This window comes from Drosophila innubila, chromosome X (genome assembly GCF_004354385.1).
Source record: "Drosophila innubila isolate TH190305 chromosome X, UK_Dinn_1.0, whole genome shotgun sequence".
Taxonomy (NCBI): Eukaryota; Metazoa; Arthropoda; class Insecta; order Diptera; family Drosophilidae; genus Drosophila; species Drosophila innubila.
Window position 1 is genome coordinate 8,459,633 of NC_047626.1, and position 26,351 is coordinate 8,485,983.

General features: G+C 38.6%; 6 protein-coding genes and 1 non-coding gene across 8 annotated transcripts; 4 read left to right on the plus strand and 3 right to left on the minus strand.

Annotated features, from left to right (window-relative positions):
- Nucleotides 1-732: 732 nt before the first annotated feature.
- LOC117793810 (dual specificity protein phosphatase MPK-4) lies at nt 733-3,442 on the minus strand. The gene is made up of 5 exons (XM_034634232.1): nt 3,227-3,442; nt 3,023-3,154; nt 2,850-2,949; nt 1,621-2,279; nt 733-1,556 (listed from the first exon to the last, which is right to left on the minus strand). Exons 1-5 carry the CDS (start codon nt 3,378-3,380, stop codon nt 1,453-1,455), a joined length of 1,149 nt encoding a protein of 382 aa, XP_034490123.1. The 5' UTR covers nt 3,381-3,442; the 3' UTR covers nt 733-1,452.
- A 2,336-nt stretch (nt 3,443-5,778) lies between these two features.
- Nucleotides 5,779-7,524, plus strand: LOC117793823 (N-alpha-acetyltransferase 20). Of its 2 annotated transcripts, XM_034634245.1 has the most exons (7): nt 5,783-5,819; nt 5,852-5,919; nt 5,985-6,100; nt 6,260-6,389; nt 6,461-6,597; nt 6,660-6,721; nt 7,290-7,524. In XM_034634245.1, exons 2-7 carry the CDS (start codon nt 5,867-5,869, stop codon nt 7,332-7,334), a joined length of 543 nt encoding a protein of 180 aa, XP_034490136.1. In that variant the 5' UTR covers nt 5,783-5,819; nt 5,852-5,866; the 3' UTR covers nt 7,335-7,524. The 2 variants fall into 2 exon arrangements, 1 of the variants encoding a protein (XP_034490136.1); XR_004618312.1 differs by having other exon boundaries at nt 5,779-5,919; nt 6,660-7,157; nt 7,290-7,521.
- Nucleotides 7,525-10,016: 2,492 nt separating this feature from the next.
- LOC117793805 (ubiquitin carboxyl-terminal hydrolase 36) lies at nt 10,017-14,788 on the plus strand. Its single transcript, XM_034634226.1, has 3 exons — nt 10,017-10,342; nt 11,355-12,278; nt 12,951-14,788. The coding sequence occupies exons 2-3, from the start codon at nt 11,462-11,464 to the stop codon at nt 13,745-13,747; spliced, it is 1,614 nt and encodes a 537-aa protein (XP_034490117.1). The 5' UTR covers nt 10,017-10,342; nt 11,355-11,461; the 3' UTR covers nt 13,748-14,788.
- An 843-nt stretch (nt 14,789-15,631) lies between these two features.
- LOC117793797 (alpha-(1,6)-fucosyltransferase) lies at nt 15,632-20,216 on the plus strand. The gene is made up of 5 exons (XM_034634215.1): nt 15,632-15,663; nt 15,752-16,253; nt 17,262-17,853; nt 18,569-18,993; nt 19,051-20,216. The coding sequence occupies exons 2-5, from the start codon at nt 15,973-15,975 to the stop codon at nt 19,688-19,690; spliced, it is 1,938 nt and encodes a 645-aa protein (XP_034490106.1). The 5' UTR covers nt 15,632-15,663; nt 15,752-15,972; the 3' UTR covers nt 19,691-20,216.
- Nucleotides 20,217-21,238: 1,022 nt separating this feature from the next.
- LOC117793800 (probable ATP-dependent RNA helicase DDX56) lies at nt 21,239-23,617 on the minus strand. The gene is made up of 4 exons (XM_034634219.1): nt 23,500-23,617; nt 22,688-23,436; nt 21,921-22,478; nt 21,239-21,856 (listed from the first exon to the last, which is right to left on the minus strand). The coding sequence occupies exons 1-4, from the start codon at nt 23,560-23,562 to the stop codon at nt 21,430-21,432; spliced, it is 1,797 nt and encodes a 598-aa protein (XP_034490110.1). The 5' UTR covers nt 23,563-23,617; the 3' UTR covers nt 21,239-21,429.
- LOC117794393 lies at nt 22,560-22,652 on the minus strand. The gene has a single exon (XR_004618430.1). It is a non-coding gene; the product is annotated as a small nucleolar RNA Z30a (small nucleolar RNA).
- Nucleotides 23,618-23,998: 381 nt separating the features above from the next.
- Nucleotides 23,999-25,260, plus strand: LOC117793813. The gene is made up of 2 exons (XM_034634235.1): nt 23,999-24,122; nt 24,179-25,260. Exons 1-2 carry the CDS (start codon nt 24,087-24,089, stop codon nt 25,124-25,126), a joined length of 984 nt encoding a protein of 327 aa, XP_034490126.1. The 5' UTR covers nt 23,999-24,086; the 3' UTR covers nt 25,127-25,260.
- The last annotated feature ends 1,091 nt before the right edge of the window (nt 25,261-26,351 follow it).

The window sequence follows — 26,351 nt, forward strand, 5'->3', positions numbered from 1 at the left end:
GTGGAGCTAAAGCTTGCAATCATTGTGTTAAGCTTTGATCACAATTTGATATCTATATTTTTCGAAATGGGAAGCTCTCCTTTTTTCATACACTCTACAACAAATTTGACAGAACAAGTGAGAAAGAGAGAGAGAGTGTGTGTTATAAGAGTAGTATCAACAATCTCATGGCATCTCTTTCTAATTCGCGCAAACAACATTATTATAAATTACATTATTTATTGTTATTATTGTTATTAACAATACAACTTACAACATTTATAGCATAATTAAAAAGTTTATAATTAATTTTTAAATATTGTCATCGAAAAATCTTCACTTTTTTATATTATTAACAATAACATTAACTATTAGTTTTTGATTAGGTTTTTGTGGCCTTTATTTTTTTGGTCCACACACAACAATGCGCAAAATACGTTTCCAAAAAGTGTTTATAAATTATGTAAATACATTTATAATCATTATTATTATAATCATTTATATAATAATGCAAAAAGCGATGCAAATGCAAAATGGAACAGCACAAACCGATTGCAACAAGGAATATATAGTACATTTCATTTATGTACATATATGGTTATGTACATTTACATGTGCATTTGACTATAATTAAATCAGCATTAGCGTATTTAATTTGTTATCTATAACATTGTTTAGCCTTTAACGTTCCTTCCATTTCCGTATTTTTTCCGTTTCTAACTATAATATTGGTTGTACTTTTTAATTTCTTCCTTTTTCCTTTTCCTTCAGCAAAAATTTAAGTTTCGGCTGCTCTTTTCCTCGTCTTTAACATCCGTTTTTCTTTCATCATTCTGCAAATATGTTAGCATTTTTCTTTTCAGCAAAGAGTTATGCTTTGACTGTACTTTCTTTTTCCCTAGCATCCGTTTTTGTTTACTTTCTTATTTCACAAAAATTTTAAGATATGGTTTTACTTTTCTTCCTTCGTTTTTCATTTCTTTTTAAAAAAATCTTAATTTTTCCTTTTTCTTTGTAACGCTTTACCTTTAAGTAAGCTTTAAGCTTTGTTCGTCCTTTTCTCATTAATTTTCTTCGTTTCTTTTAGTTTTGCGAAAAATTTGAAGATATGGTTGTACAATTTATATCTTTTCTAATATTTAGGCTATGGTTTTACTTGTCCAGGCTTTTTATTTTAGGAAAATTTTAAGCTTTGGTTTTAGTATTTTTGTTTTTCATTAAATTTCTCATTTTGTTTTGCTCATAAATTGCATTTGGTATAAATTGAAGCTTGCGTTGCACTTTTTTAACCTTTTTTTCTATTTTAACTCTTCTTTCTTGGACTTGAATTTGAAGAATTTGGTTGTCCTCTTCCTTCTTTCTTTTCCTTTTCCCCTTCTGTTTATGTAAATTTAAGCCTTGTTGAAGCTTTTCCTTATTCTTTTTCCTCTGCTGCTTTTCTTGTTCCCTTTTGGCAAAATGTGGAAGACATATTTAGACCGTTGTCTGCACATTCTGCACGGCTTTGGAGAGCTCCACCTTGGAAGGTATCAAATAGAAAGCGGGCGTCATAGTCTCGCCACAAGGACATTGACAGGCTGCAAGCATAGAATAATACAAAACATTAGTTATACATAAAATGGGATGTCTACTAGAGTTTACCATTAACCCAACTAAAGTTGCCCAGTTTTTGTTCGCATTTGGGGCAATAGAGGCGCCCCTGAGTGTTGAGCATGATGCGATGCATCCACGCAATGGGTTCCACAAACAACAGGCTGCGACATTGATTCGTCTCGTGACTGGGCGATGAACCCAGCGATGATTTCCTTATGCGCTCCGCCAGCTGCTCCAGAAGACGCGGTTCATTTGCTGTTGTCCCAGTTGTTGTTGTTGGCAATTCGACTTCTAATCCGGATCCGGATCCCGTTGCTGGCACATTGCGGGAACGATGCTCCAGCACATGAGATTTGGTGGCAAGCACACGACGACAGCGACGACAACGAAACACAATTGGTTCCGGATTCTCACGTGTTATATCCGGATCCGGGCGCACAACACTATGGAAACTCTGCGGCAATATCTTTGCCTTGCGCATCTGTTCGCCAGCCAAACGCAGGCGATGCATCTTATAGCGTTGATAGCTGGGATCAATCTTGTAGCCCATGCGACGAAACAGCTTCAACTGTGCCACAAAACCCCCATTCGGTTGCACAAAGCGACGCTTGGCCTTAACCATGTCAAAAGCCGCCTGATAATCCAGATTGTGACGCTTCATCACGTACGCAATCACCGCCGAGGAACTGCGACTCACGCCAAAGTAACTGAAAGGGCGAAAACGGTTAGAAAATCTCAATTTGAAATACATTTCTGATTGCAATTTGAAAATTTGAAATTGTTGTATTTTCAGTTTCTTTTGAAGTTTGCAATATTTGCAAACATACACTTATTTAACAAGAATAATAAGAATTATTTATTTGTATACAGCTAGTCAGGTGTTTTGAAATATTATCGACTCAGCTCCTCGTTCTGATGAAGAACATATGTGCTTTAAGGGATCTTTAAGGGATTTTACACTGAGTATACAAATAAAGTACACTTTGGAATATAGTATTATGATTTTAACCAAGCAGTATTTTATACAATCGTTCTGCAACCGGATTATTTTACAAAATAAGAATGTTTTAATCACTGAATACATTGGACTTTCCAAGTTTTACACTTGATTAAAAACTTGGTGTCCACTGCTGATCTACAGTGCTCCACAAGGGTATCAAATCTTCGGCTTGCCGAGTATTGTTTTGTTTTTATTGTGCCAAGGGCGCTGAGACGGAGTGAATGACCGCTAACCAGGGTAGAGTTGTATAGTGATTAAAGTTCTGAATCCTGCTTACCAGTGTACGAGCACGTTGTGCTGTTGGTCCAATGCATTGCCTATGAACTCGACACACGCCTCCAGATGCTGCAAGATATCCTCGCGTGGCATATCGGCAACTTAAATAGTAAACAAATAATGATGAGAAAATTAAATGATCAGGAGAATCATTTGACATTTTTCGGCACTCACTTTGCACATATTTTGTGGTCAGAAATGTGGTGTCCACAATATGTTGGGGCAACGGCACCGAATCCAGCGTTAAAATATGTGTGATTTTAAAGGATTTAATTGTCTCCATATGCGTGGCGGCCGTCAAGTTGCCTGCAACATGCAACAAGCTCATATACATAAATTCAGGGATGCAAAATGTTTTGTGCCTGCTATTGCTCTTACCCAGAAACAGCCCTGTCTCCACTTCATCGATGCTAACGGGTCCACCATCAAAATCCTCGCGCGTCAATGTGCCAGTGTCGTGTGGCTTGCCCCGTGACCCCGCTGATCCCGCAGCTGGCACAGGAGCAACAACTGCACTTGGCGGCGCCTCCATGCTGCAAGTTCATCAACTGTTGCGCCTGACAGACAGATAAACAGTCACTCAAAAATTGAACTACAATTCAAGTTTTCGTATGCAGCATGGTAACCACAATTAAAGAGGTAAGCACTTATTGCTGCGTTTAATCAGCAATCCATCTCTCTCTCGCCACGATTTGATGGCATTTGCTTGTAGCACACTTTTCTGCTGCCCTGATACGCACAGTGCAACGAAGGTCACAGATAACGTGAATAAGTGTGCAACTTCAGTCGGTTCGCACTGCGCATGACGTCACAAGCTCATATTTCAAATTAAAGCGGCCACTTGTTGTCAGATAAGTCTAGCTTGTATGCATGTTATATATGGTTTCTTAAAAATACACAAATTAAAGAAATGTAGTTATTTTTAAGTATATTGGTACTTAATATTTACTTACTTTATAAATATTTTTTTATTTTAAAATTGTACACTTGTGACGTCACCTTATATAATATTTACCTGCGCACTTTCAATCGAACAAAAAGATCCATTTTACACAATAAACTAAAAATGGAAACGGAACCAAGGCTGCCACACCGTTCCAACTCGTAATGGCCCCGGTGAGCAACTATATATTTTTTTAAGTTATTTAAAAGCTTTTTTTTTAAATAAAGGTGAATGAATGTTATGAGTTAATGGCGTAAAGTTATATAATTATATTTGTATTAACAAATCCGAAACTCAACAAAATTCAAACAAAATTTTTTCATATTGGAGAGATGACCAAAAAAATCCCCATTTTGCAATTTGATCTGAAAATGGGAATGGAGCCTTTACCAGGAACGAAGGCTGGCACAGCGGTTTTTGGTCCAAGATTGCCACCCTGTTTGGTTCTGAAAAATTCTATGCATCTCCAATTACAATTTGTGAAGAACGTGTGATAAGTTATTGAAGATAAAAAAATAATCTGGTTTATAAAGATGGACACCCTCAACGATGATTGCCAACTGCTGATACTAGAGTATTTGCCATTAATAGACCAATTAAAACTATTCGAAGCAACGAAAATAGAAACAACAAATCGGTTTAACTCGAACCTTCGCTATTATTGGCAACAAAAGCGGAGCTTTTTTTTGTGGTTCGAACACTTTGAATTCTTTGATCGAAAAACAGAATTGTTGTATGATTTCCTGTCCATTATAAGTCCAAATGTGCAACAATTGAGTCTACACGATATCACATGGGATAGGCTGCTGTCTTGGACACATTACGAATTTCCGAATATGAGATCACTGGACTACGGACTAAGTGAAATCTACTTCAACTACGAAGCTGAGGAAGGCGAAAGTTATAATGAAGCGGACATAAAACTAGTCTTACAATTTATAGTGAAGCTATTTCCAGAACTGAACAGTCTCACTACTCACGGTCCGTTTAATTTGGTTTACTTGAAAACTTGGAAGCATTTGAAAATATTGGACATGAGCGAAACTCGTAACCTTTTCGAAACAGAGAAGTTAAACAAAATATTTAATGGATTGCATAATCTGGAAGAGCTGGCAATTGGTAATCTGGACTTAACCGTTGGGCAAATTAGGATGTTAGTGAGTTTTCCCACGCTTCGAACCCTTACATTAAATGATACTCAGTGGAGTTATCAACGTGTTAGTGAAACGCGTGCCAAGGATGTTGAAAAAATTACTTTAAGCTTCGCCTCATCTAGCAAATTACTCGACCTTAAAAACTTTATAAACTTGCGTCAAGTGACCTTGACGAATTCATCAGATATTACAGAAGAAGATCTACAAAAATTAATAAAGAGTTTACCTTTACTGGAGCGACTAGATTTGATTAAATCTAAGATTTTAAGCTCTGGAATTGAGCTTTGGCAAACTGTTGCGTGTTGTCCATCTCTAAGAATCCTAAACTTATCGCACATAAGACTAGACGAAATGTTCTTTTTTTCAAGCCGGCGCCAAATGGAAATTGTTTTGAATAAGCGATTAACTCCCCTAACCATCCACTGCTATGACACAGACAATATCGATCTTATTCGTTTATATTTTCAGCATCCAAATTTGAACGTCTCCTTTGAGCCCTTGCAAGTCGATAAAATATATGATAATGTAAAATTTCACTTTTATCCTTTGCCAACTTTTGAAGAATTATATAAAACATGTAATTAATAAAGTTAATGTAATATACTTTTGCAATTTGTGTAACTTAATTTAATAAAAAAAGTTCGATAAAGATCCAACAAATTTTGCCAACTTCTCAAAATTCCAGCTTCTCAATGCCCAACAGATTCTTTTTAAAAGGATCTATTACGAATTCCACGATCTGGCAACTGATTCTGGTTCAAATAATCGGTAACTTTTATTTCTGCCAGGTGGCAACTCTGTTGTTTTGCAGATAAATAGTTTTGTTTTTTAATTTACAAAAAACACGATTTGATTGTAAAATAAAATACTGTATATTAGCCGCGTGTGTAATTCTAAAACAAGTGCATTAAGACTAAAATAATGACTACGCTGCGTCCGTTTACCTGTGATGACCTATTTAAATTTAATAATGTGTTAGTAGAGCGAGCGCTAACAAACACCGATAAGTGTGCTTAAATTAGCTTTGGTTATATTTCAGAAATTTTGACCCGCTTACGGAGACATACGGTTTGTCCTTCTATACGCAATATCTGGCCAAATGGCCGGAATACTTTCAATTGGCGGAGTCGCCCAGCGAGCATATAATGGGATACAGTGAGTATTCGACAACGTTTGTGGGAGACTGTTGAATAAAGAGTACCATGGAAAATGGTACCATTTTGAAAAGAGTGTACGAATGTGGATCAAATGTACCGCATGTGACAATCGTGTACATTAAATGGCTAACATTTTATTTTTAAATATTTATTGCAGTCATGGGCAAAGTTGAGGGTCACCTGGATAATTGGCATGGCCATGTGACGGCTCTGACAGTCTCGCCCGATTATAGGCGATTGGGACTAGCGGCGCTACTGATGAATTTCTTGGAAGATATATCGGAAAAGTAGAGACAGTCTTTATCTCAATTTAAATATACATATTTTCATACTCTCTCTCTCTTTTTTTTGTTGTTAGAAAACGCGCTTATTTTGTGGATCTGTTTGTGCGCAAGAGCAATAAGGTGGCAATCAATATGTACACGAATCTGGGCTATATTATATATCGTACCATTCTCGAGTACTACTCCGGAGATCAGGACGAGGATGCGTATGGTAAGCTGATTTCGATATATTCTCCCGATATGCATCTATAATTCCCTTTTCTTCATACACAGATATGAGAAAGGCGCTCTCGCGAGACGTGAACAAGAAATCGGTTATACCGTACACGCAACCTGTACGATTGGAAGATATAGATATGAATTGATATCAACCCAATACTGCCCGCATTCGCATTTATGTCTAACTCTGAACATCATGATAATACATCAATTATTTTACCATTCAAGATTTGCATTGGCTCTCAGCCCCCAACAAAATTCTAGTTATTAAACTGATTTTGTATCTAATCCAGTTTGCTCTTACTTAGTTCCCAACAAATTCCCATTACCGAACCCAATACAATTTCTAACTCGAAAAACCGCCAGTTAAAGCCCAGATTAAACCCAAGTTGGATTACATATCAAATTTCGTTGTTGTAATCCGTCGTTATTCTGTCGATAATATTTTATACTTATCTAGAATATATAGTATCTACATGATTTTGTTATCAGTTAAAGAGTTCTTAAGCCGACTGTAAAAATTACAAAAGAATGTTCACTGACTTTATAAAGGTAAATAATAATAATAATAATACTAGTATAATTCTCATACATGTAAACTACAAAAATGTATATAACCAAAAATGTATCTATCGATCAACAAAACAATGTATATTTCCTAATATTGTTAATAACCGTTTACAGATAACTATGCGCGAACTGCGACACCAAATGAGGCACGAAGGCTAGTCCAGATGTATATATAGCTTGGATATCAAAGGATTACCATACTATTTATTTATAACCACAATATTTAAAAATTTTTTTATTTCTTTTATTACAACAATAGATATTTCTCGGCTGAAAATGTTTTATCCGATTTTTCAGAACTGTTTCAACTTTCAAGTGTTACATAAAATAAAGAGTTTCTTAAACACAATTTACGTGTTTTATTGTTCTATTCCAGCGGTCCTAGATCAGAATATCCTATTAAATTTTTTTTATTGAGAGCCTCTTACTATATTTAAATGGGATCATAACAGTAAGGGAGTCTTTATTTTGACCGATAATTGGAATCGTAAATGTTTAATGGATGCCAAAAGAAACGAGGTAAGTCTTAAAAAGGACAAACATATGATACATTTCAAATTGCACACACATTTCAGGCTTACAAATTGTTAATATTCCGTTAAAACAACGGTTCATCAATTGGCGCTTGTGCTTAACCTCAAATATGGTAAGGTGACAAAGCTTGAGTGAGGGGGAAGGGGCATAGACACACCCCCTATATTGATAACATATTCAAATTGGCCAATTGTTCTACCACAATGACAAAGCATTTAGAGGCTAACGGGATATAAGGTAATGATTTAATTAAGGAGGAGAGTAAATATTAAATGAAAACGTGAGAAAGATTTTATGGCGTATAGTTCTAATTTTTCTTCACATATGTATGTACATATAACCATTTTACAATATTCGTTGTGTCTGCGGGCAGCAATAACAAAAACGAACAACAGCAACAAACAACGAACAACACGCACACAGACAACGTGAGCGCAGTGTTGCCATTTTAACTATTTTGTAGCTAAGGAAAATACTAATAAAAGCGTAGAATGCTATTAAAGGTTAAATTAATATAAATATTACAATTTACAGTTTTATAAATCAAAAAGAACATTTATAAGATATATATTTGTAGGTATAAAATAAATTGGAAAATTTTATACAAATTAATTCAGAAAAGATTGATATCGTCAAAATTGCGCTTTTGTTAAAAAAGAATATTTTGTTTTTTAATGACTTATTATCAAACAGCATGATTAACATCAATCAAACTGCAAATTTTTTAGACATTTTGAATTATATTTTTTTAGCTTTTAAGCTTTTTACATGTGACAGCACTGCGAAAGACGGCTTCCTTTCGCTTGTGTGCATCCGTGTGTCACGCTCTGACTGTGAATGTGTGTGTATTTGTGCCTATCACTGTTCAGTGTGTGTGTGTATCTGTGTATCTTGTATCTATCGTTTTGTAAAAACGTACAAAGCGCAAATTCAGCTTGCGTTTTGCAATTGCAGGGTATCTTTGCACGAAACAAGCGGCGCTCTACCATTTCTCTTATTATCGAATTATCATTAATAATTTGCACGTATGCAGTTAACATGAGAGAGCCAGATTGAGATTAAGATTCATGTCAATTTTCCCAAACTGTGTAGACTAAAAATTGCTGTTTCTGGCTGGAAAGCATCAGAAAAACAGCTGGAATTTCATTTCATGCCTGTAAAACTCGTTTGAAGTTGAAATGCGTGTTCACGATGTGGCAACGCTGCGCCCCAATGGCAACAGCAGCAGCAACAAAACCAAAAGCAACATGAACATGACGGATACAGATGTGTGCCTGTGTGTGACTGTGTGAAACGAACATAGGGTAAAAATAAGCGAACCACAAACAGTCAACAGCTACAGAGCTAAATTGCAGCTGCTATACGCGTCGCCGACGACGACGAATAGGGTAAGTAAAAAGGCAGCAGCAACAACAACAAAACCAAATCATGGGCGCAAAGCAAAAAGATGATAAACCGAGGCAAAAAGACACAGATGGCAAAACGAACGAATGCGAACACGAACGCGAACAGCGACAACAACGAGCGTACATACATTGAGTATGTATGTATGAATGCAAGCATACGAAGCGGGAGCGATAAACTGCCAGGGGCGTTGGGGAACAGGGACAGCAATACATTTGCACATAGATAGATGGCTGATGTACATTTATGTATGTATGTATATAAGTACATGTGCATGTCAGACTAGGGATGTTGATATCGATATTTTGATATATATATATTTATATATATATTATATATATATATATATATATAAAATATTTTATTTTATATTATTGACAAAAATCGTTATCTATGAGACAATAACGAAGTTATTGATATCGTAAAAAAAAATATCGTTCTCAAATATATTGTATTATCGCAGAAAAATATCTATCGATATATAAATATTTTTATCGCAACCCCATTGCACATATGTATGTATGTACGTACATACATATGTACATATATTGTGTACGTCAGATAGTAATTATATTTTCATTTGTTGTAGTTGAATGGGTACAAAAACAAACTACAACAAACCGTTTAAATAACCAGAATTCATGAGACAGACGGATGCCACCCCTATATGTACGCTGACGCCGACGCCGCTGTCAGAGCAACTGGCAGCGTCGTGCCGCGCCGCCGCTTGTAGCGAACAGCGACAAGCATTGAATACGAATGAATGTTCGAAAGTGGAAACGACGATAAAGCGGTGCGCACACAGTCGTGCGACATCAAGGGGTGCGCTGCTGCTGCTGCCGTTGCTGCCAATTGTTCAGATACAACTTCAGTTGCCGTCATAGTTATTCGTGGCGAGTACGAGAGATAAGGCGGTTCCTGTATTTCGGAGTAATTCAATTTGACAAACGCAGCTGCATCCTTTTTTCTTGTTGTCTTGTTCGTTTGCTTGTTTGTTTTCGTATTGTCGCCCCCCACTCGACGGCGCCACTGGGCATTGGGAAGGCAGAGGCAGCGACAGCGACTACTGCTAGCTTCATTGCTGGCTTGCTCTCTCTCTGGCTTTTGCTCTGGCTGTTTGGCTGACTGCCTCGCTGTGGACAGAACGAAAGACAGGCGGCAACTAAAAGCGGCGGTCGCAAGCGAAATTGTTTAATATTATAAAAATACAAATACAGGCGACGCGCGAGGTACTAGAACTATAATAATATAAGAATAGCATACATAATAATACAAACAAGAACAATAACGATACGAAGAGCGGCTACGAAACGTTTCTACATATACAAATTTCCAATTTTTTTTTAACAAAAAAAAAAAAAACCCCAAAGGTAAGCAGCAGCTGCAATTCTCGCATACGAATATAACAACGAATATAATTCACGTTCGCATTTCGCATTCGAATTTCGTATTTCGCTTGGTGGCCTCTTGACTCCGAATTCGAATCCGAGTCGGACAACAGCTCGCAAACTCAAACTGTAGCTGAATGATGTTATGTTTTAGTTGTTAGTTGTGCAAATCGAGCTTTTTATTTATTTAATGCCATTTTTCAAAATATACAATATAAGAAAAGAAATTTCGTTGCCCCGTTGTGCCTCTGTGTGTGTGTGCGTGCCTGTCAGCCACTGTATGTATGAATGTAAGTGTGCCTGCTGTGCATGACTGCTGTAAGTGTGTGAGAGAGTCATTGAATGTATGTGTGTGTGCATGTTTGCTTGCATGTGTGCGTGCGAAAGACCGACAACGACGACGACTAAAAAGAACCCGACTGACTGTTGGTGCGGACTGCGACTGCGACGGAGAGTAAAAATTCGATTCGATTTGCTGTGCCCTGAAAAATTGCAAATTGCAAATGAAATGTGTTTAACGGTATTGCAAATGCTCACAAATTGACAAGAAAAAGAAAAACCAAACGAAAAGCAAACAAAAGCAAACAGTGAAAGTAATTAAATTTGATTGCTTAAGAAAATTCTCTCTTATATTATATTTGTCTCTCGTCAAATGTTAACTGTAAAATGCTAATTTGTGCTCTTGTGTTGTGCGCTTCTCTGCTTCTTCTATTTTCATGACAACGTTTTCGCCGGCGATGAACCAACTAACAACAACTACTACCACAACAACAACTACAACGACACTGCAACAATAATATAATAACAACAACAACAATACAAACAATTGAATTATTGTTATTGCTATCGATAGAAATTGGGATAATTTGTATTGAACTAGCAAATACTATCCGCAGATTATCCGGGCTATCCAGGCGGACGCTTAGTAAGAAGATCAAATAAGATAATCAGATCGTCACAATGTCGAACGGCAAAGCGACAGCATCGTTCTTTGAGAATGGCAGCACCACACAGTTTGAATACTGTTATAAACTATATCCGGAGGTGCTCAAAATGAAGGCGGAGAAGAGGAGCAAGAAGCCACAGGAGCTAATCCGTTTGGATCAATGGTTTCAGAACGAATTGCCTGGATTGATCAAGGCCCGAGGGAAGGATGCACACTTGGTCTACGATGAATTGGTGCAGGCAATGAAATGGAAACAATCGCGTGGCAAATTCTATCCACAGCTATCGTATCTGGTTAAGGTCAATACACCACGTGCCGTCATCCAGGAGACTAAAAAGGCCTTTCGCAAGCTACCAAATTTGGAGCAAGCGATTACAGCATTATCAAATTTGAAGGGTGTGGGAACAACGATGGCATCCGCCCTATTGACCGCTGCCGCTCCAGATTCAGCCCCCTTTATGGCCGATGAGTGCCTGATGGCCATACCAGAGATCGAGGGCATTGATTACACGACCAAGGAATACCTCAATTTTGTCCAACACATTCAATCAACGGTCGAGCGTCTCAATGCCGAAGTTGGCGGTGAGACGCCGCATTGGTCGCCGCATCGTGTGGAGTTGGCATTGTGGTCACACTATGTGGCCAACGACCTCAGTCCCGAGCTATTGGATGACATGCCCCCGCCCGGAGTTGTTGCCAATAATGCAAATACAACAAATACAACAAATGGCAGCCTATCTCTCAGTTTGAGCAGCAAGAGTAAAGTTATTGATAACGATGATACCAACGATGGCGTCGCTGTCGATGTCGATGACGAGAGTCTGGGAGCAGGTAAATCTTGAATTCAAATCTTTTATTACACCCATATTCCGCTGCCCATTACTTCTGGATACATTTTCAATCGTTATAGGAGTATCTATACTTTTTGTCTGCATCAAAACTCGTCTGTCCGTCTGTACAAACACGTAAATCTCAGAGACTGTAAGAGCTAGACACAGCAAACTTGGTATATAGGTTCCTCTATATGCTAAGCAGCTTAGGTATATTTTATATTTCTTAAATATAGTTGCTGATGGTTCCTAGATACCCTTATCCCGCTACATATCACTTATGGAGACATATAATGTCTGTACTATTTTTCTGTCTCAGAGACTGTAAGAGCTAGACACACCAAACTTGGTATGTAGGTTCCTCTAGATTCTAAGCAGCTTATGTATATTTTATATCTATACATATAAATTTCTTTGTCCTCATTCATTCACTGGCTGAACATGGTACAGACCAAGCCGTTTGACGTGCGACCTTGAAATTTGGGTACAATATACCTAAGATAATATACCGATAAATTTATATATTTATGTAATTATTTACTTAATTTAAAAATCATAAATATGTATACATATTTTTGCAGAATGTATTAAGTAACGGGTATTTCATGGTCGGGTTGACTCGACTATAGAATTCTTAGTTCTTGAACATGGATTAATTGCTGTTGTTGTTTAGGTGGACGCAACACGGCTACAGAATCGGAGACGGAGAATGAGAATACTAATCCCATTGCCTTGTTGCCGCTAAATTCGGACTCGGCTCTGGCCAAGATCAACAGCAACAGCAACAATAGTAGCAACAACAACAACAACACTGCCGCTTTGCAGGATGGCGATTCGAATTTTGTATCGAATGATTCAACCTCACAGGAGGAGCCGATTATTGATGATAATACCACACAGACCACGGCAACAACCACATCGACAGAGGATGGCGAACCAATTGGCGGTGGCTCCGATTCGGAAAGTAATCTCGAGGCGCCCACACACAACAACAACAAGTTGAACAACAATGGACAGAAAACAGCTGGAGGAGCAGCAGGAGGAGCAACAGCTGCAACAGCAACAGGAACAACAGCAACAGTTGTTGCCGCAGCAGCAGCAGCCAACGGCAATGGAAATACCGCCGGCAATGGAGTTTTAACGTTGGAGACAGCGGCGTCGGCGTCGCTGCCAGCGCATCCAGATGATGAAGATGACGATGAGGATGAAGATGATGAGGATGAGGATGAAGAGGAGGACGACGATGACGATGAGGATGTGGATGATGAGCTAGAGGCTGATGAGAGCAACAGCAGCAGCAACATACGCAGCAACAATAAGCTGCAACAATTGCAGACAGTAGTGGCAGCGACAGCGCCATCTATTGGGCAGAAGCGTACAGCGCTGCATTGCGAGATGGAGGCGGCAGCAATTCCAGCAGCAGCAGCAGACAAATCGTCGCCGGAGCTTAAGAAACTCCGCAGCGACTGAGCTGCAACTGAGCAGCTGGCGTTGCCGTCGCAGTCGCCGTCGTGCGTAACTGGTGGAAAGACATTTGTATGTAGTGCAGTTCGAGTCGACATTGAGAGCAGACATTACCTACACACTTTGCCACAACAACATTCAAGAAATTTTACTATTAAGCAAAAAACAAAAACAAAACAAAAAAAACAACTAATTATACATATAATATATAATATATATATACAAAACATATAACGAGAAGCAACACACACACACACACTCACAACAAGAAGAACATAAGCAAATAGCAAGGAGTTAAAGAAGAAGCATCACAGCAATTGCACACAAACACACACACATACCCACACACCCACACAACATACTAGCATAACGTAACGTAAGCATAACAGAAGAAGAAGAAACGCATAACGGAGCCACAGCAAAACCATTTCACGTAACACACACACGCAGCAGCAGCAAACAAAAACATAGTGCGAGCGCGATATTGAGGATAAACATTGATGGATGGATGAACGAGATTGATAATGTGTGCGAAAAGAAGAAAAATAGCCATATAAAAAAGTCAACAACAGTTTAAAGCAGCGATAAAACATAAATTAGATGGAGAAACATGAAAAAATTAGTAACGAAATGCAAATACATAGTAACTATTAAATCAGAACAAAAATTGATATTTTTACACAGTCAAATGAAACAAAAACGAAAGAAAAAGAAAAACAAAGTCAACATTTAAATATAAAAAATTTACAAATGCCGCAGTTGCCCACTACATACAAGAAACGGATGAAAAAAACAATAATTATAATAAAAAACGTAATTTATATAAGTATTTAAATTTAACAATAAATCAAAACTTGTCGCATCAAATTCAGAGATCATCGCCCCCCACCCCGAACTTTTCGATTAATCGGTATACGCGCTCTCTTTATCTTTCTCACCACCACAACAACAACAACACCACCACATCCCCTTCCTCACACATTTACGCACACCCATGGAGCATTCGACGCCGCCGTCGACGTCGACTAAAGCAAAATACAAAAACAACAAGAAACAAACAAAATACAAACAAAACGAAAAACAACAACACACTCATTTGAAACAATACGAAATTTTTGTGGTCGTAATTGTAATAATATAATTTATAATTTATGTGTACGACGTTTTTTTTAATACTATATATATAATACTGAATTTTTTATAATTTATATACGATAATAATTTTTCATTTGATTTAACAAACTAAATTTTAATAGCATTAAAACGCATTCAATTGGCGCTGATCTACAAATTGGAATTGGAATTACACATACGTTATACAATTTGAGCTCTGCTCTTGCTATACTTTCCAATTGGAAACGTTATTGATACCGATCCAGATTTCTAGAACATCATCTCAAAATTATAATCATTTTAATTAATAGCATAAGTCCAAAAATAAATTGTGAAATATTAAGAGTATACCCCAACAAAATCCAAAACCAATGAAACCTCGTTAAAATTGCCTTTTAGAACAGATGTTTGTGAATTTTCTCACTTGGCATCTTCAACAGTTTTTGAACACATTTCAACGGTTATCGACCTGGTCAATAAAATCAATCGGCCAGCCTCCACTAAAAAGCGATAACAAGAGGGCTGTGTATCATGCCAATATATTGGGATTATGAGCGAATACGTGTCCCTGTGGGTATTGAGTTTTTCTTATATTTTTTTAATATTATGTACGGACAGTAGTGAGAGATTTTACAATTGTTAGTATGCAAAGTATTATTAAGGGCGAATTCTTAATTTTAAATGTTTGGCTGCGTTTGATTAGCTTATCATATCGATATTCACAATAAATACTACAAATATCGATATTAAGAATAGTTCTGGCTATCGGAACAATGACATATCGATAGTACAGCTGCATCCCTAGTTTGGTATTTTGTTATTTATTTATTTGCAAAAATAAAAATAAAAATAGAAGGAAATTGACGAAACTTGCTAATTGTTAGCAATGAATTGTAGCGTAATTTGCAGCATGCCGCCAAGCAGCAGCTAGACAATGTGACTATGCGACAAAAACGGCCGAAATACACTCAAATACACTGCATTTAACAAAGCTGTGCCACAAACACACACACATACACAAACACCCACATAGGCTAATTACAATAGGAGACGAAGACAAGGACAAGGATTGAGTTGAGGAGGCTTCAAAATAGTTGTAGATAAGGAGGCAGTGAGAAATGTTGTTGGTGCGTCAGCTGTTCGGCTCCTCATCCAATTCCTGGGTACGCGCATTGATCATCTTTGTGCTTGCGTGGGCGGTGCTTGTCTATGTATTTGTGCTCAAATTAACCAACACACAAGCTGGAGTCGCTGGAGGAGCTGCAGGAGCACAGGGGCTGTCATTAACAACCGGTGATAATGAGTTCAATGCACGTCGCATCAATCAAGCGCTGCAATTGCTGGAGCACACAAAGCAACGCAACGAGGAGCTCAAACAGCTTATCGATGAGCTGATGAGGTACGTCCACCCCACCACCCCCTTTCCACTCTCACCCACTAACCCCACAACACGCCACAAGCAGCTTAATACCCCTTCCCCCACCCTTCTACCCCTTGACAGCATGCTCCCCTTCATTTCATTGCCATTAATACGCTCCATTCAAATGCAAAATTGACGCTGTTCATGACATAAAACGCTCGCAAGGAATTACACATCATTACCTCCCACACACACACACACGCACGCACAGACACATTCACACACACACACTCATACGATTCCCTATAAAAATGTCGACAATTAATACATAGGGCTGATTCTACAATGTCTCCTTAGACATAGAGATATTTAAATTTGACATTACTTTCTATACATTTGACATAGACAAGAATGACAAAATTTGGTATGAATAATTAGGAAACAATATTAGGATAATATAAGAAAATACAAATAAAGGAACCAAAATTAGAAATATTGATTGAGTGAATATTAGGAGAAATAAATAAATTAGACATGCATTAGGTATAACTGAAATAAAAAATGATAACCAAAACTAAAAAGCATATAATTTGGAACAAAAAGTTATGTTTGTATGAAATGTAATGAAAATATAAATACTAGGGAGTAATAACTAGCAAAGAAAAAATTCAAAAAACAAAAATGGGCAATTTAAAATGCTTTCATAAAATAAATTTGTAATTTTTAATTGGGAAATAAAAAAATATAAGGTATAATGTTATGATATTAGGAAATTAGAAATAAATAAACCCAATTGGGAAGACACAAATTAGAAAAAGACGTAATCCAAATCTATACTTTGTTAAAAACCGCAAAAAGAAATACAAGAAAATTATATTAATGTTTGATTAATAAAACAGATTTTTGCTTATTTTTGTGCCCTTATATAATTTAATTTGATTTTTGCAATTCCTAAAAATGTATTCGGAGTTCGTATGAGGCATCTTTTCTCTCTTTCCCACATACACACACTCACACAGACTCGACTCTTGTTTATTTCCCACACAGTGAGCAGCTGGACAAGCAGAGCGCGTTGAAACTAATCCAAAGACTGGAGAATGATGCACAAAATCCAAAGTTGACATTAGGCGGCGACTCCAATGTCGATGATACGCTCTTTGAAATGGTGCCAGCGGATTCGGATATGGCCAATCATGGCCTGGATCGTCTGGGCGGTGTGGAGGAGTCCAGGCTCAGCTTGGAACTCCATGGACAGCCCGGTGTTGAGCCCAGTTTGGAATACGAGTTGACGCGACGTCGTGTGCAGACAAACATTGCCGAGATTTGGAATTATTTCAGCAGTGAATTGGGCAAAATACGTAAATCTCTGGCAGCTGGAGGCAACAATCCCAATGGCCATACCAATGCCAATCTCAATGCCGAGCTGGAGGAGTCCATACAGCAGGTGCTGTTGCAAGGTGCCGAGCACAAGAGATCGCTGCTCAGCGACATGGATCAACTGCGTCGCGTCGACGGCTACGAGGCGTGGCGCCACAAGGAGGCCAATGATCTCAGTGATCTCGTCCAGCGGCGGTTGCATCATTTGCAGAATCCCACTGATTGCGACAATGCCCGCAAATTGGTCTGCAAACTGAACAAGGTCTCAAAAACACAGCAACTCAGATCAAGATCAACATCAAGATCAAGATTATGTTTAAGTTCCAGATCTCTGTTGACTCCTTTAAATGTCATATTACTATAACATTGGTTAACTATCTCTATCTTTGTCGACTTGAGTGTGTTTTCTTAGTTTTCTTTCTTTTTTATTTATTTACTCTATCCATTTCATAACTCAGGGAACTTTTAAAGAGTAGTTTCTTTCCCAGATTTCTATCGCTCTATCTTTGATTTGCTGTCATTCCGGCTTTGTTATTAGAATATTCTTTAATCTATTTGAATTTACATTTATTTACTTTGTTATCAGTTCATTCAAAAATTCATGAGAATTCTATTTCCATCTCGCTTTGACTTAGTTCCTTTTCTTGAGCTATTTATTTTTGTTTTTCAATCTAAAAATATTCCTCCTGTTCTCGCTTTTTATTATTTAATTAGTTTTTGCTTACCATATTAACTCCAAGAATCATCCCATCTCCAATTCTCTTGTTGATTCTTGCCTAATTCGTTCAACATAACAATCGAAATTTGCCAACTTATATTTCATCTCTTTTCTTCTCTTACCTGTGAATATTCCCTCTTTTTGATTTTTTTTTTAAATTTGTAATTTATTTCCCTTACCCTTTTGGTTAACTCTAAGAATCTATTCTCTTCTCTCCAGTCTCTTCTCAATTATAATCCTTCTTCTTATTGATTTTCAGGGCTGTGGCTACGGTTGCCAACTGCATCATGTGGTCTATTGCTTCATCGTTGCCTATGCCACGGAGCGGACACTGATATTGAAGTCCCGTGGCTGGCGTTATCACAAAGGAGGCTGGGAGGAGGTGTTCCGTCCGGTGTCGAACAGTTGCCACGATGCGGGCACTGCGAATGCATATAATTGGCCAGGCAAACCAAATACCCAAGTGCTGGTGCTGCCCATCATTGATTCGCTGATGCCACGTCCGCCATATCTGCCACTGGCTGTGCCGGAGGATTTGGCGCCACGTCTGAAGCGCCTTCATGGTGATCCCATTGTCTGGTGGGTGGGACAATTTCTCAAATATCTATTGCGTCCACAGACGGCAACACGAGACTTTCTCAACTCCGGCATGCGTAATCTTGGCTGGGAGCGTCCCATTGTCGGGTAAGAGTTGAATGCTTCAAGAAGTTTGTGCTTATAACTGTTATTCTTTACGCTTAGGGTACATGTGCGGCGGACAGACAAGGTGGGCACGGAGGCAGCGTTCCATGGCATTGAGGAGTACATGACGCATGTGGAGGATTATTATCGCACGCTGGAAATGAACGGCACCAGCGTGGTGCGTCGCATCTTCTTGGCCTCGGATGATGCGAGAGTGATCGAGGAGGCACGCAAAAAGTATCCACAATATCAGATCATCGGGGATGCCGAGGTGGCTCGCATGGCAGCCGTCTCCACACGCTACACGGACACGGCATTGAATGGCATCATATTGGATATACATTTGCTATCCATGTCGGATCATTTGGTCTGCACATTCTCATCGCAAGTCTGTCGCGTTGCGTACGAGATCATGCAGACCATGTACCCGGATGCGGCCTATAGATTTAAGTCTCTCGATGATATCTATTATTACGGCGGACAGAATCCGCATAATCGACGTGCTGTAATTGCGCACAAGCCGCGTTCCCATGACGATCTGCAGCTTAAGGTCGGCGATCTTGTCTCGGTTGCGGGCAACCACTGGGATGGCAATTCCAAGGGCAAGAATACGCGCACTAATCAGGGTGGACTCTTCCCCTCCTTCAAGGTCGTGGACAAGGTCGAAACAGCCAAGTTGCCCGTCTATGCGGGCGTCTAAAATCGCAATCGGAATCGGAATCAATGTCGAAATTAGAACAAACTTAATTCCTATGAATCTTTCAAATCCGACAAATCGGAACAAACTTTATTCCTATGAATCTTTCAACTTTCAACACTTGTCTTCACATTTCACGTGACGACACAACTTTATTGATATTGCTAAATATCAGATATTCTCTGCATCAAATTCGAATCTCAAACAAATTTTTAATTTACAACATGAACAAATTAAACAAATCTCTGGCAATCTCGAATTTCGAATCTCGCGAAGCCAACAAAATAAGTGCGTTCAAAACTGTTTTCAAATTTGTTGCATTTTCGAAAAGCCCAAGAAGTTAAATAATACAAGTATGTTGACAAAAACATAAAGAATATATACATATAGAAATATATATAAATATAAATATATATATAGTATGTTTAAGCATGCATGTAGGATTCAAATACGCGCAATATAGTTTATCCTTTGTAACATAGACAAACAAACAAAACAAAAAAGTAAGAAATAAATAGTAAAGTTTTAATTTTAAAACACAGTTAATTTTTTATCTCTGCTTCTTTTGCTATTCCGCCTGAATCTGAAGACATGTACAACAATCTGTCTACATCTCTTATTTACAAGTCAAAATTTATCTTAATTTTGACATGATTTTTTACAGAAAAATGAAAGGTCTCAGAATCAAATTTAAAGTGTTGTATTATACTAATAACGATATAAGGAGTCGATTATAAGTGAAAACTTGAGATTTAAAATTTTCAATTTTTCAAATTTTAAAGGGGGGACCCTTTGCATCGAACCCAAAATTTAGAGGGAAATAATTTTTTTTACAAAATAAATTAAACTTAAATGTAGAATGAATTAAGATGCCAAACCATGATAAAAATTACATTCCGCTTGAAAATCGGTACAGTTTTGCCAAAGTTATGACAGTTCGAATACGCTCAAGCCTCTGACCTAGCAACTTTACAAGTCAAAATATATCTTAATTTTGACATGATTTCTTATAAAAAAAAATGAAGGGCCTCAAAATTGACGTTTTATACAAATTACCATATTAGGAGTTGATTAAAAGTGAAAACTTGAGATTTAAAATTTTCAATATTTCAAAGGCGGGACCCTATGGTATTAAAATCTAAGCCCATATCTAGAAAGAATATTGTTTATTTACTACACAGTCAAGGACTATGGTTAGGCTGGAACGAAAATGAGTTTCTATCAATTAAGTACAGTTTTTTTCCACCTAATCACATGTCCTTTTCCCAAAATGGCAAGTTGATATCGCTTAGTTAAAGAATTAGTTTGAGCCCACTTTCAATCATATTCTGCCAAGGATACGAGAGCAATAGCTAGTTTTCTCCATAGAAAAAAGTCCTTGTAACTTGGCTGCTTTTAGAACGATCAAGGATTTGAATGAACTCTATTGATCGGCGACATAAAAAAATTGTGGGTTCATCTAAGAATCATGTGCCTGAAAATTGTCATTGTATATATGAGGATAACGATGTAAATAATCTTTATCTCAATGATAGTATAATAAACAGTTCATTGTCAATGGTATTTCACTTCACATGGAGTTTAACGTTTATTTTGGTTCCTCATATTCGATCTTACAGGACAAAACATGATAAAAAAAAAAGAAAAGAAAGCCAAAGGATTATTTTCTTCTGCTCACAGCTCACAGACCACTAATTGTAATAAACTATAGGACAACTATAAGATGCTATAAGAAGATCCAATCACTTGGTCTTCTTACGCTTGGATGCACCACGTCGTTTGTTGTAGTCCACCTCGCTGACCATCAAAGGATCGTTGCTCTGACGCTGGAATGCCGCCTTCGCTCCACTGATACGAGGTTGCTTTGGCGCTTGTGTTGCGGGTGAAGGATTGAAGGCGACACGCTTGAGAGCCGTGGGAAGGATGTAATCGGGCACTTGTGACAGATGTGATTGGACTTTGATCGTTCGCGTTGGCTTATCGTGTCGCAACGCCTGCAAATCCCGTTGGTTCTCCTCGAAGAAACCCTTGAGCTTCTCGCAGTTGAGTATCTCGTTCTTGATCTCACGTATTCTCGTGTCATGGACCGCCACACGAGTTGCAGCACGCCAACAATCCTGGGCCCTATAACGAAAAGCCTCCACTTCCTCCATTTTAAATTGATAGAGCCTGTCGAGGAATGAACAGAAACATTAATATTATTGTATTATTATTGGGAATGTGATATACTCACTTGATGATGTTATCGCAAGTCTCTTTGGGATTGCGTTCCTTGCTGTCGGCAAAGGTGCGTTTCAGTTGTTCAACGGTTTTGCTGTTGGTTGTCCCATCTTCGCAGGCGGAGGAGGAAGTGGAGGAGTTGGGCACTTGTGTGTCCCTCTTGGCGAGTGTTTCCCGGCCAAAACAACTGCGCAGCTTCTGCTCCACGGCATTGTTGACGGGCACCTCCTTGACGCTGACAAAGGACAACACAGATCCCTTGTTGTTGCCACGTGCGGTGCGTCCAGCTCGATGGATGTAGGAGGTGACGTCGCGAGGGAAATCAAAGTTGATCACATTATTGACACCCTGGAAATCGATGCCACGCGATGCACTCGACTCGTGGTCACCCTGTTTTGATTTACGCTGTGATTTGCCGGCTGGCTTCTCTAACATGTGCTCATCGGAGGCAATGATGATGTCGTAGGTGCCCTTATTGAACTGGGCAATGGTGTGGATGCGAATATTCGCTGGCAACTCCGAGTTCAGCACACAGGAGCGTATGCCAAACTGTTCCAGAAACAGACGTACCCTAGAGGGAGCAGAAGGAGACAATAGGGAATCAATAGCGTATAGTTTAAACAAATAGAATATCTTAAATTAAAATGATTTGTCCATCAGAGAGAAGATTAGGCCATGGTCATGCATGCGCCAACTGTTGCCAGCTGCGCACTCCCATTGAATTAAGGTTCTTTCATCATCAGGCTGTTGCTCTGCCACAACTCTGGACTTTCTACTCACTTGTAGCAGCGATCCACATTGTTCACAAAGATGATGCTCTTGCCCTGGATTAAAGTGAGCTTTAATAGAGCACACAATATCGCCGGCTTGTCATTCTCCTCGGCCAGTATGCGCTGATGTGTCAGCTGTTCCAACGACACCAGATCCGGTTCCTCGAGCTTCAATGTGACGGCATCTCGCAGGCATAATCCCTTCATGCGCACCACATCATCTGTTATGGTTGCGGAGACGAGTACCGCTTGGTAAATGGGCGGCAAATGTTTCATCAACCGTTTAAAGTCCTTTTCATAGCCAAAGGCAAAGATCAGATCCGCTTCATCCACCACCAGAGTCTCGATATGCTGCAGACTGACGGCATCCGCATCCGCATGTGCCAAGATCTTTGCCGGTGTGGCCACAACAATGTCTGGACGCTCGGCGAGCGCATGTCGCTGTGTGGCTGCATCATTCGAGCTCCCGGCAATGTCGGCCACCCGCACCACCTTGCCACAGGATGCGGCCAGCTGTTCGATCACCTGACGCGACTGACGACACAGTTCCTTGGTGGGCGCCAGTACCAGGGCGCTGACACACTGTTCGCTGGCATTTAGCTTCGAGTTGAGAATCTTCTGGATCAGGGGCAGTGCATAGGTGGCTGTCTTGCCAGATCCCGTGCGTGCCCGCACCACAACATCCTTCCCCTCCAGCAGCAATGGAATCGCCGTTGACTGTATCAACGTGGGCTGCTCCCAACCCAAATGCGCAATTGCCTGTTAATGACAATTACAACTCACTTGAATAACATTTAATATCATAATAATATGCACTATTACCTTGAGTATGCATTGGTCCAGCTCCAGTTCATGGAACTGCAGCGTTTTCTGTGTCTTGCTCATTGCGACAGCTGAAACTATAAAAAATGCGTGCAAACGCAACACGCGAGACTCACAAAAAGACTGTGACAGTGCTGCAAAATGTTAAAATACATAATAGTGGTATTCCTGCAACGTATTTCGATTATTGTAAAAGCAAAATGGCCAAATTGTGAATTGTTAATGATTAATATTGATTGAAATTTATTACTTATGATTTATGTATAACATACACTATATATACATATTTTTTTATTTAACATTTGCAGCATTCGTTTTAAACAATTAATCGATAACATGTAGCGCATATATATACCAATACTTATGTATTGGAAGCGTTTTCCACTTTAATTAACTGATAAAATTTAAGGATTAAAGTACTTAATAAGCTTGCATATGCAGTTGTTTTTTTTAATATTATCAATAACATTTCTATGCAATTTAATCGATGACATGTAGCGCCCTTTTACAACACTGCCGATTTCCCACGTGCAGTTGCCGCTCTTGGTGTTTTTTATTTTATCCGCTGCTTGTTTCGTTTGTTTACAATGTATTTTAAATCGGAATACGAAGATAAAAAAGATGTGAGTAAATGGTAAAGTAAAGTGAAACCTCGCTAATACACATAATTTACTTGCAGATCAGTATAACACAAGCGACATTCGCGAAGGGAAAAGATAACAATAATGTCTTAGGTGTTCATAAGACTTCCAAGGCCTGCAAGCGCGAATTTCTGGAAGAGACGGATCAAATTGAGATCCGTAAGGATCTCTTTGACAGCGAAAGCGCCGTGGAATTGGAGAACTTTGACCTCGCCGTCCATGATGTCTGGGTGGTGCAGTGTCCCAAGGGAGTGGATCCGAGTGCACTGACCAGCAAGCGGATTAAGATGCCTGGTCGTCGCTATGTGGACAATCTTCAAGTGCGAACCACGCACTTCTCGGAGCCAGTGAGTCAGTCCATTGGCTATGTGAATGCCAGGGGAAAGTACACATTGCGTCAGATGCCACTGGTCGGACACATGATCGTCAGCAAGCGTCTCAATATGGTGAAACCCAGTGCTGATGATGATGAAACCAATGCATTTCCAAAGCAAAGTAAACCACCCAAGTTCCGGTTGCCGGAACGTCATCCGTTCTTTGGACGGAACTACAAGGAACGCATCGAGGTGAACAAGAAGACATCTAAGAAGCTGCGACATGCGGAGAAGAAGAGTGCCGAGGCTACCATCAATTTACGATCAGCTTCCAATTATTATAGCATACGCAGCAAGATGTTGGCCAGCACACAGACGCTGGAGCAGAAGGAGCACGATATTCGTCAATCTGTGCTAACTGGCGTTTCGCCAAAATTCTTGAATAATGCTGCTCATCCAAATTATGTGGATCTCACTAACGATGACAAACAGGAGGAGGATGAGGAAGTTGTGCCCGTCAAGCAACGCAAACGCAAAGCCAATGGCGTGGATAAATCCGTAACCAACGGCAATGTTGATGATAACGATGCCCAGGAATCCGCCAAGAAAAAGAAGAAGCGGAAAACTGAGGAGACGGCGACTAAAAGCAACAAGAAGCTCAAATCGGCTTAACCATAGACTATAGAAACTAATAAAAACAAACCTTCGTTTTAGTTATGTATAATCAAAGAATATACAATTATGTATTAATTGTTTTATTCAGTTGTTTAAATTAAATTTTACTAAACTACAATTCCTTAATTTAATTTAACAAACAGGATTATTTATTAATTTTATGTCATCTTTTGTTGATTTTTTGATCTTAAATTAATGTGATCTTGAAATTAATTCCCTAGAGATGCAAATTATGATATTAAATGAATATTTTATACTGACAAACTTAAATATACTCGCAAGAAAGAACGAGTGCTAACGAAGATGAGTAGAAAGCGCAGAAATAATTATAAAGTAGAGTCTACAGTGTAGACCAGAATTGCCGGAATTTCAAGGACTAAAAAGTTAAAATGAAATTTGTAAGAGGAAATGGTAGTTAAAAATAGACAGAACGAAAGGGTAAATTAACTATATGCAAATGTCATTTTTTTTAGGTCCATTGTAAATTTCACCCGTGGACGCAATGTCTGTGGACATTTTCGCTCTATTAAATGAAAACTCTATAGGCTATTTGCTTAGTGCTAATGTAAGGGAATATTTTATCATTTAAAACTAAAATCTTTGCTTAAATGTATCCAAAAACAATCAATGAAAACTCTTGGTTTTAATGTTTTTTTTAATTAACCTTTTTCAAATCGCTTAAAATTTAACAATTTCAAATTATTAAAAAGGTCTACCTTCGATACCAACAAAGGAAAAGTATATCTTCGATATCTCGATAGTGTCATTGCTAGTTTGCCAGCCATGCGGTCACTAAGAAGTCAAGAACACATTTTGGTTAAAGCGTAATAGAAAACTATAAATATATTAAGATGGATACACTCAACGATGACTGCCAATTGCTCATATTAAAATGTTTAAGTCTAGACGAACAGTTTGCGCTATTCGAAGCATTCGAAAACGAAGCAACAAATCGATTGAACTCGAATCTTCGCTACACTTGGCAAAATCAGCGGAGCTTTTCCTTGGATGCGACTCCCTTCAACAAGAACCGAAACCTAATGCACGAATTTCTGTTCAGCATTAGTGAAAAGGTTGAACAATTGACTCTATACGAACTCACATGGGATATTCTTAAGGATTGGACGAACTACAATTTTCCGGAAATGAGATCACTGGAGTACACACTGTTTTTTCCTAATCTCGGCATAAAAAACAGCATGAAATCGGACCTTGTTATTCA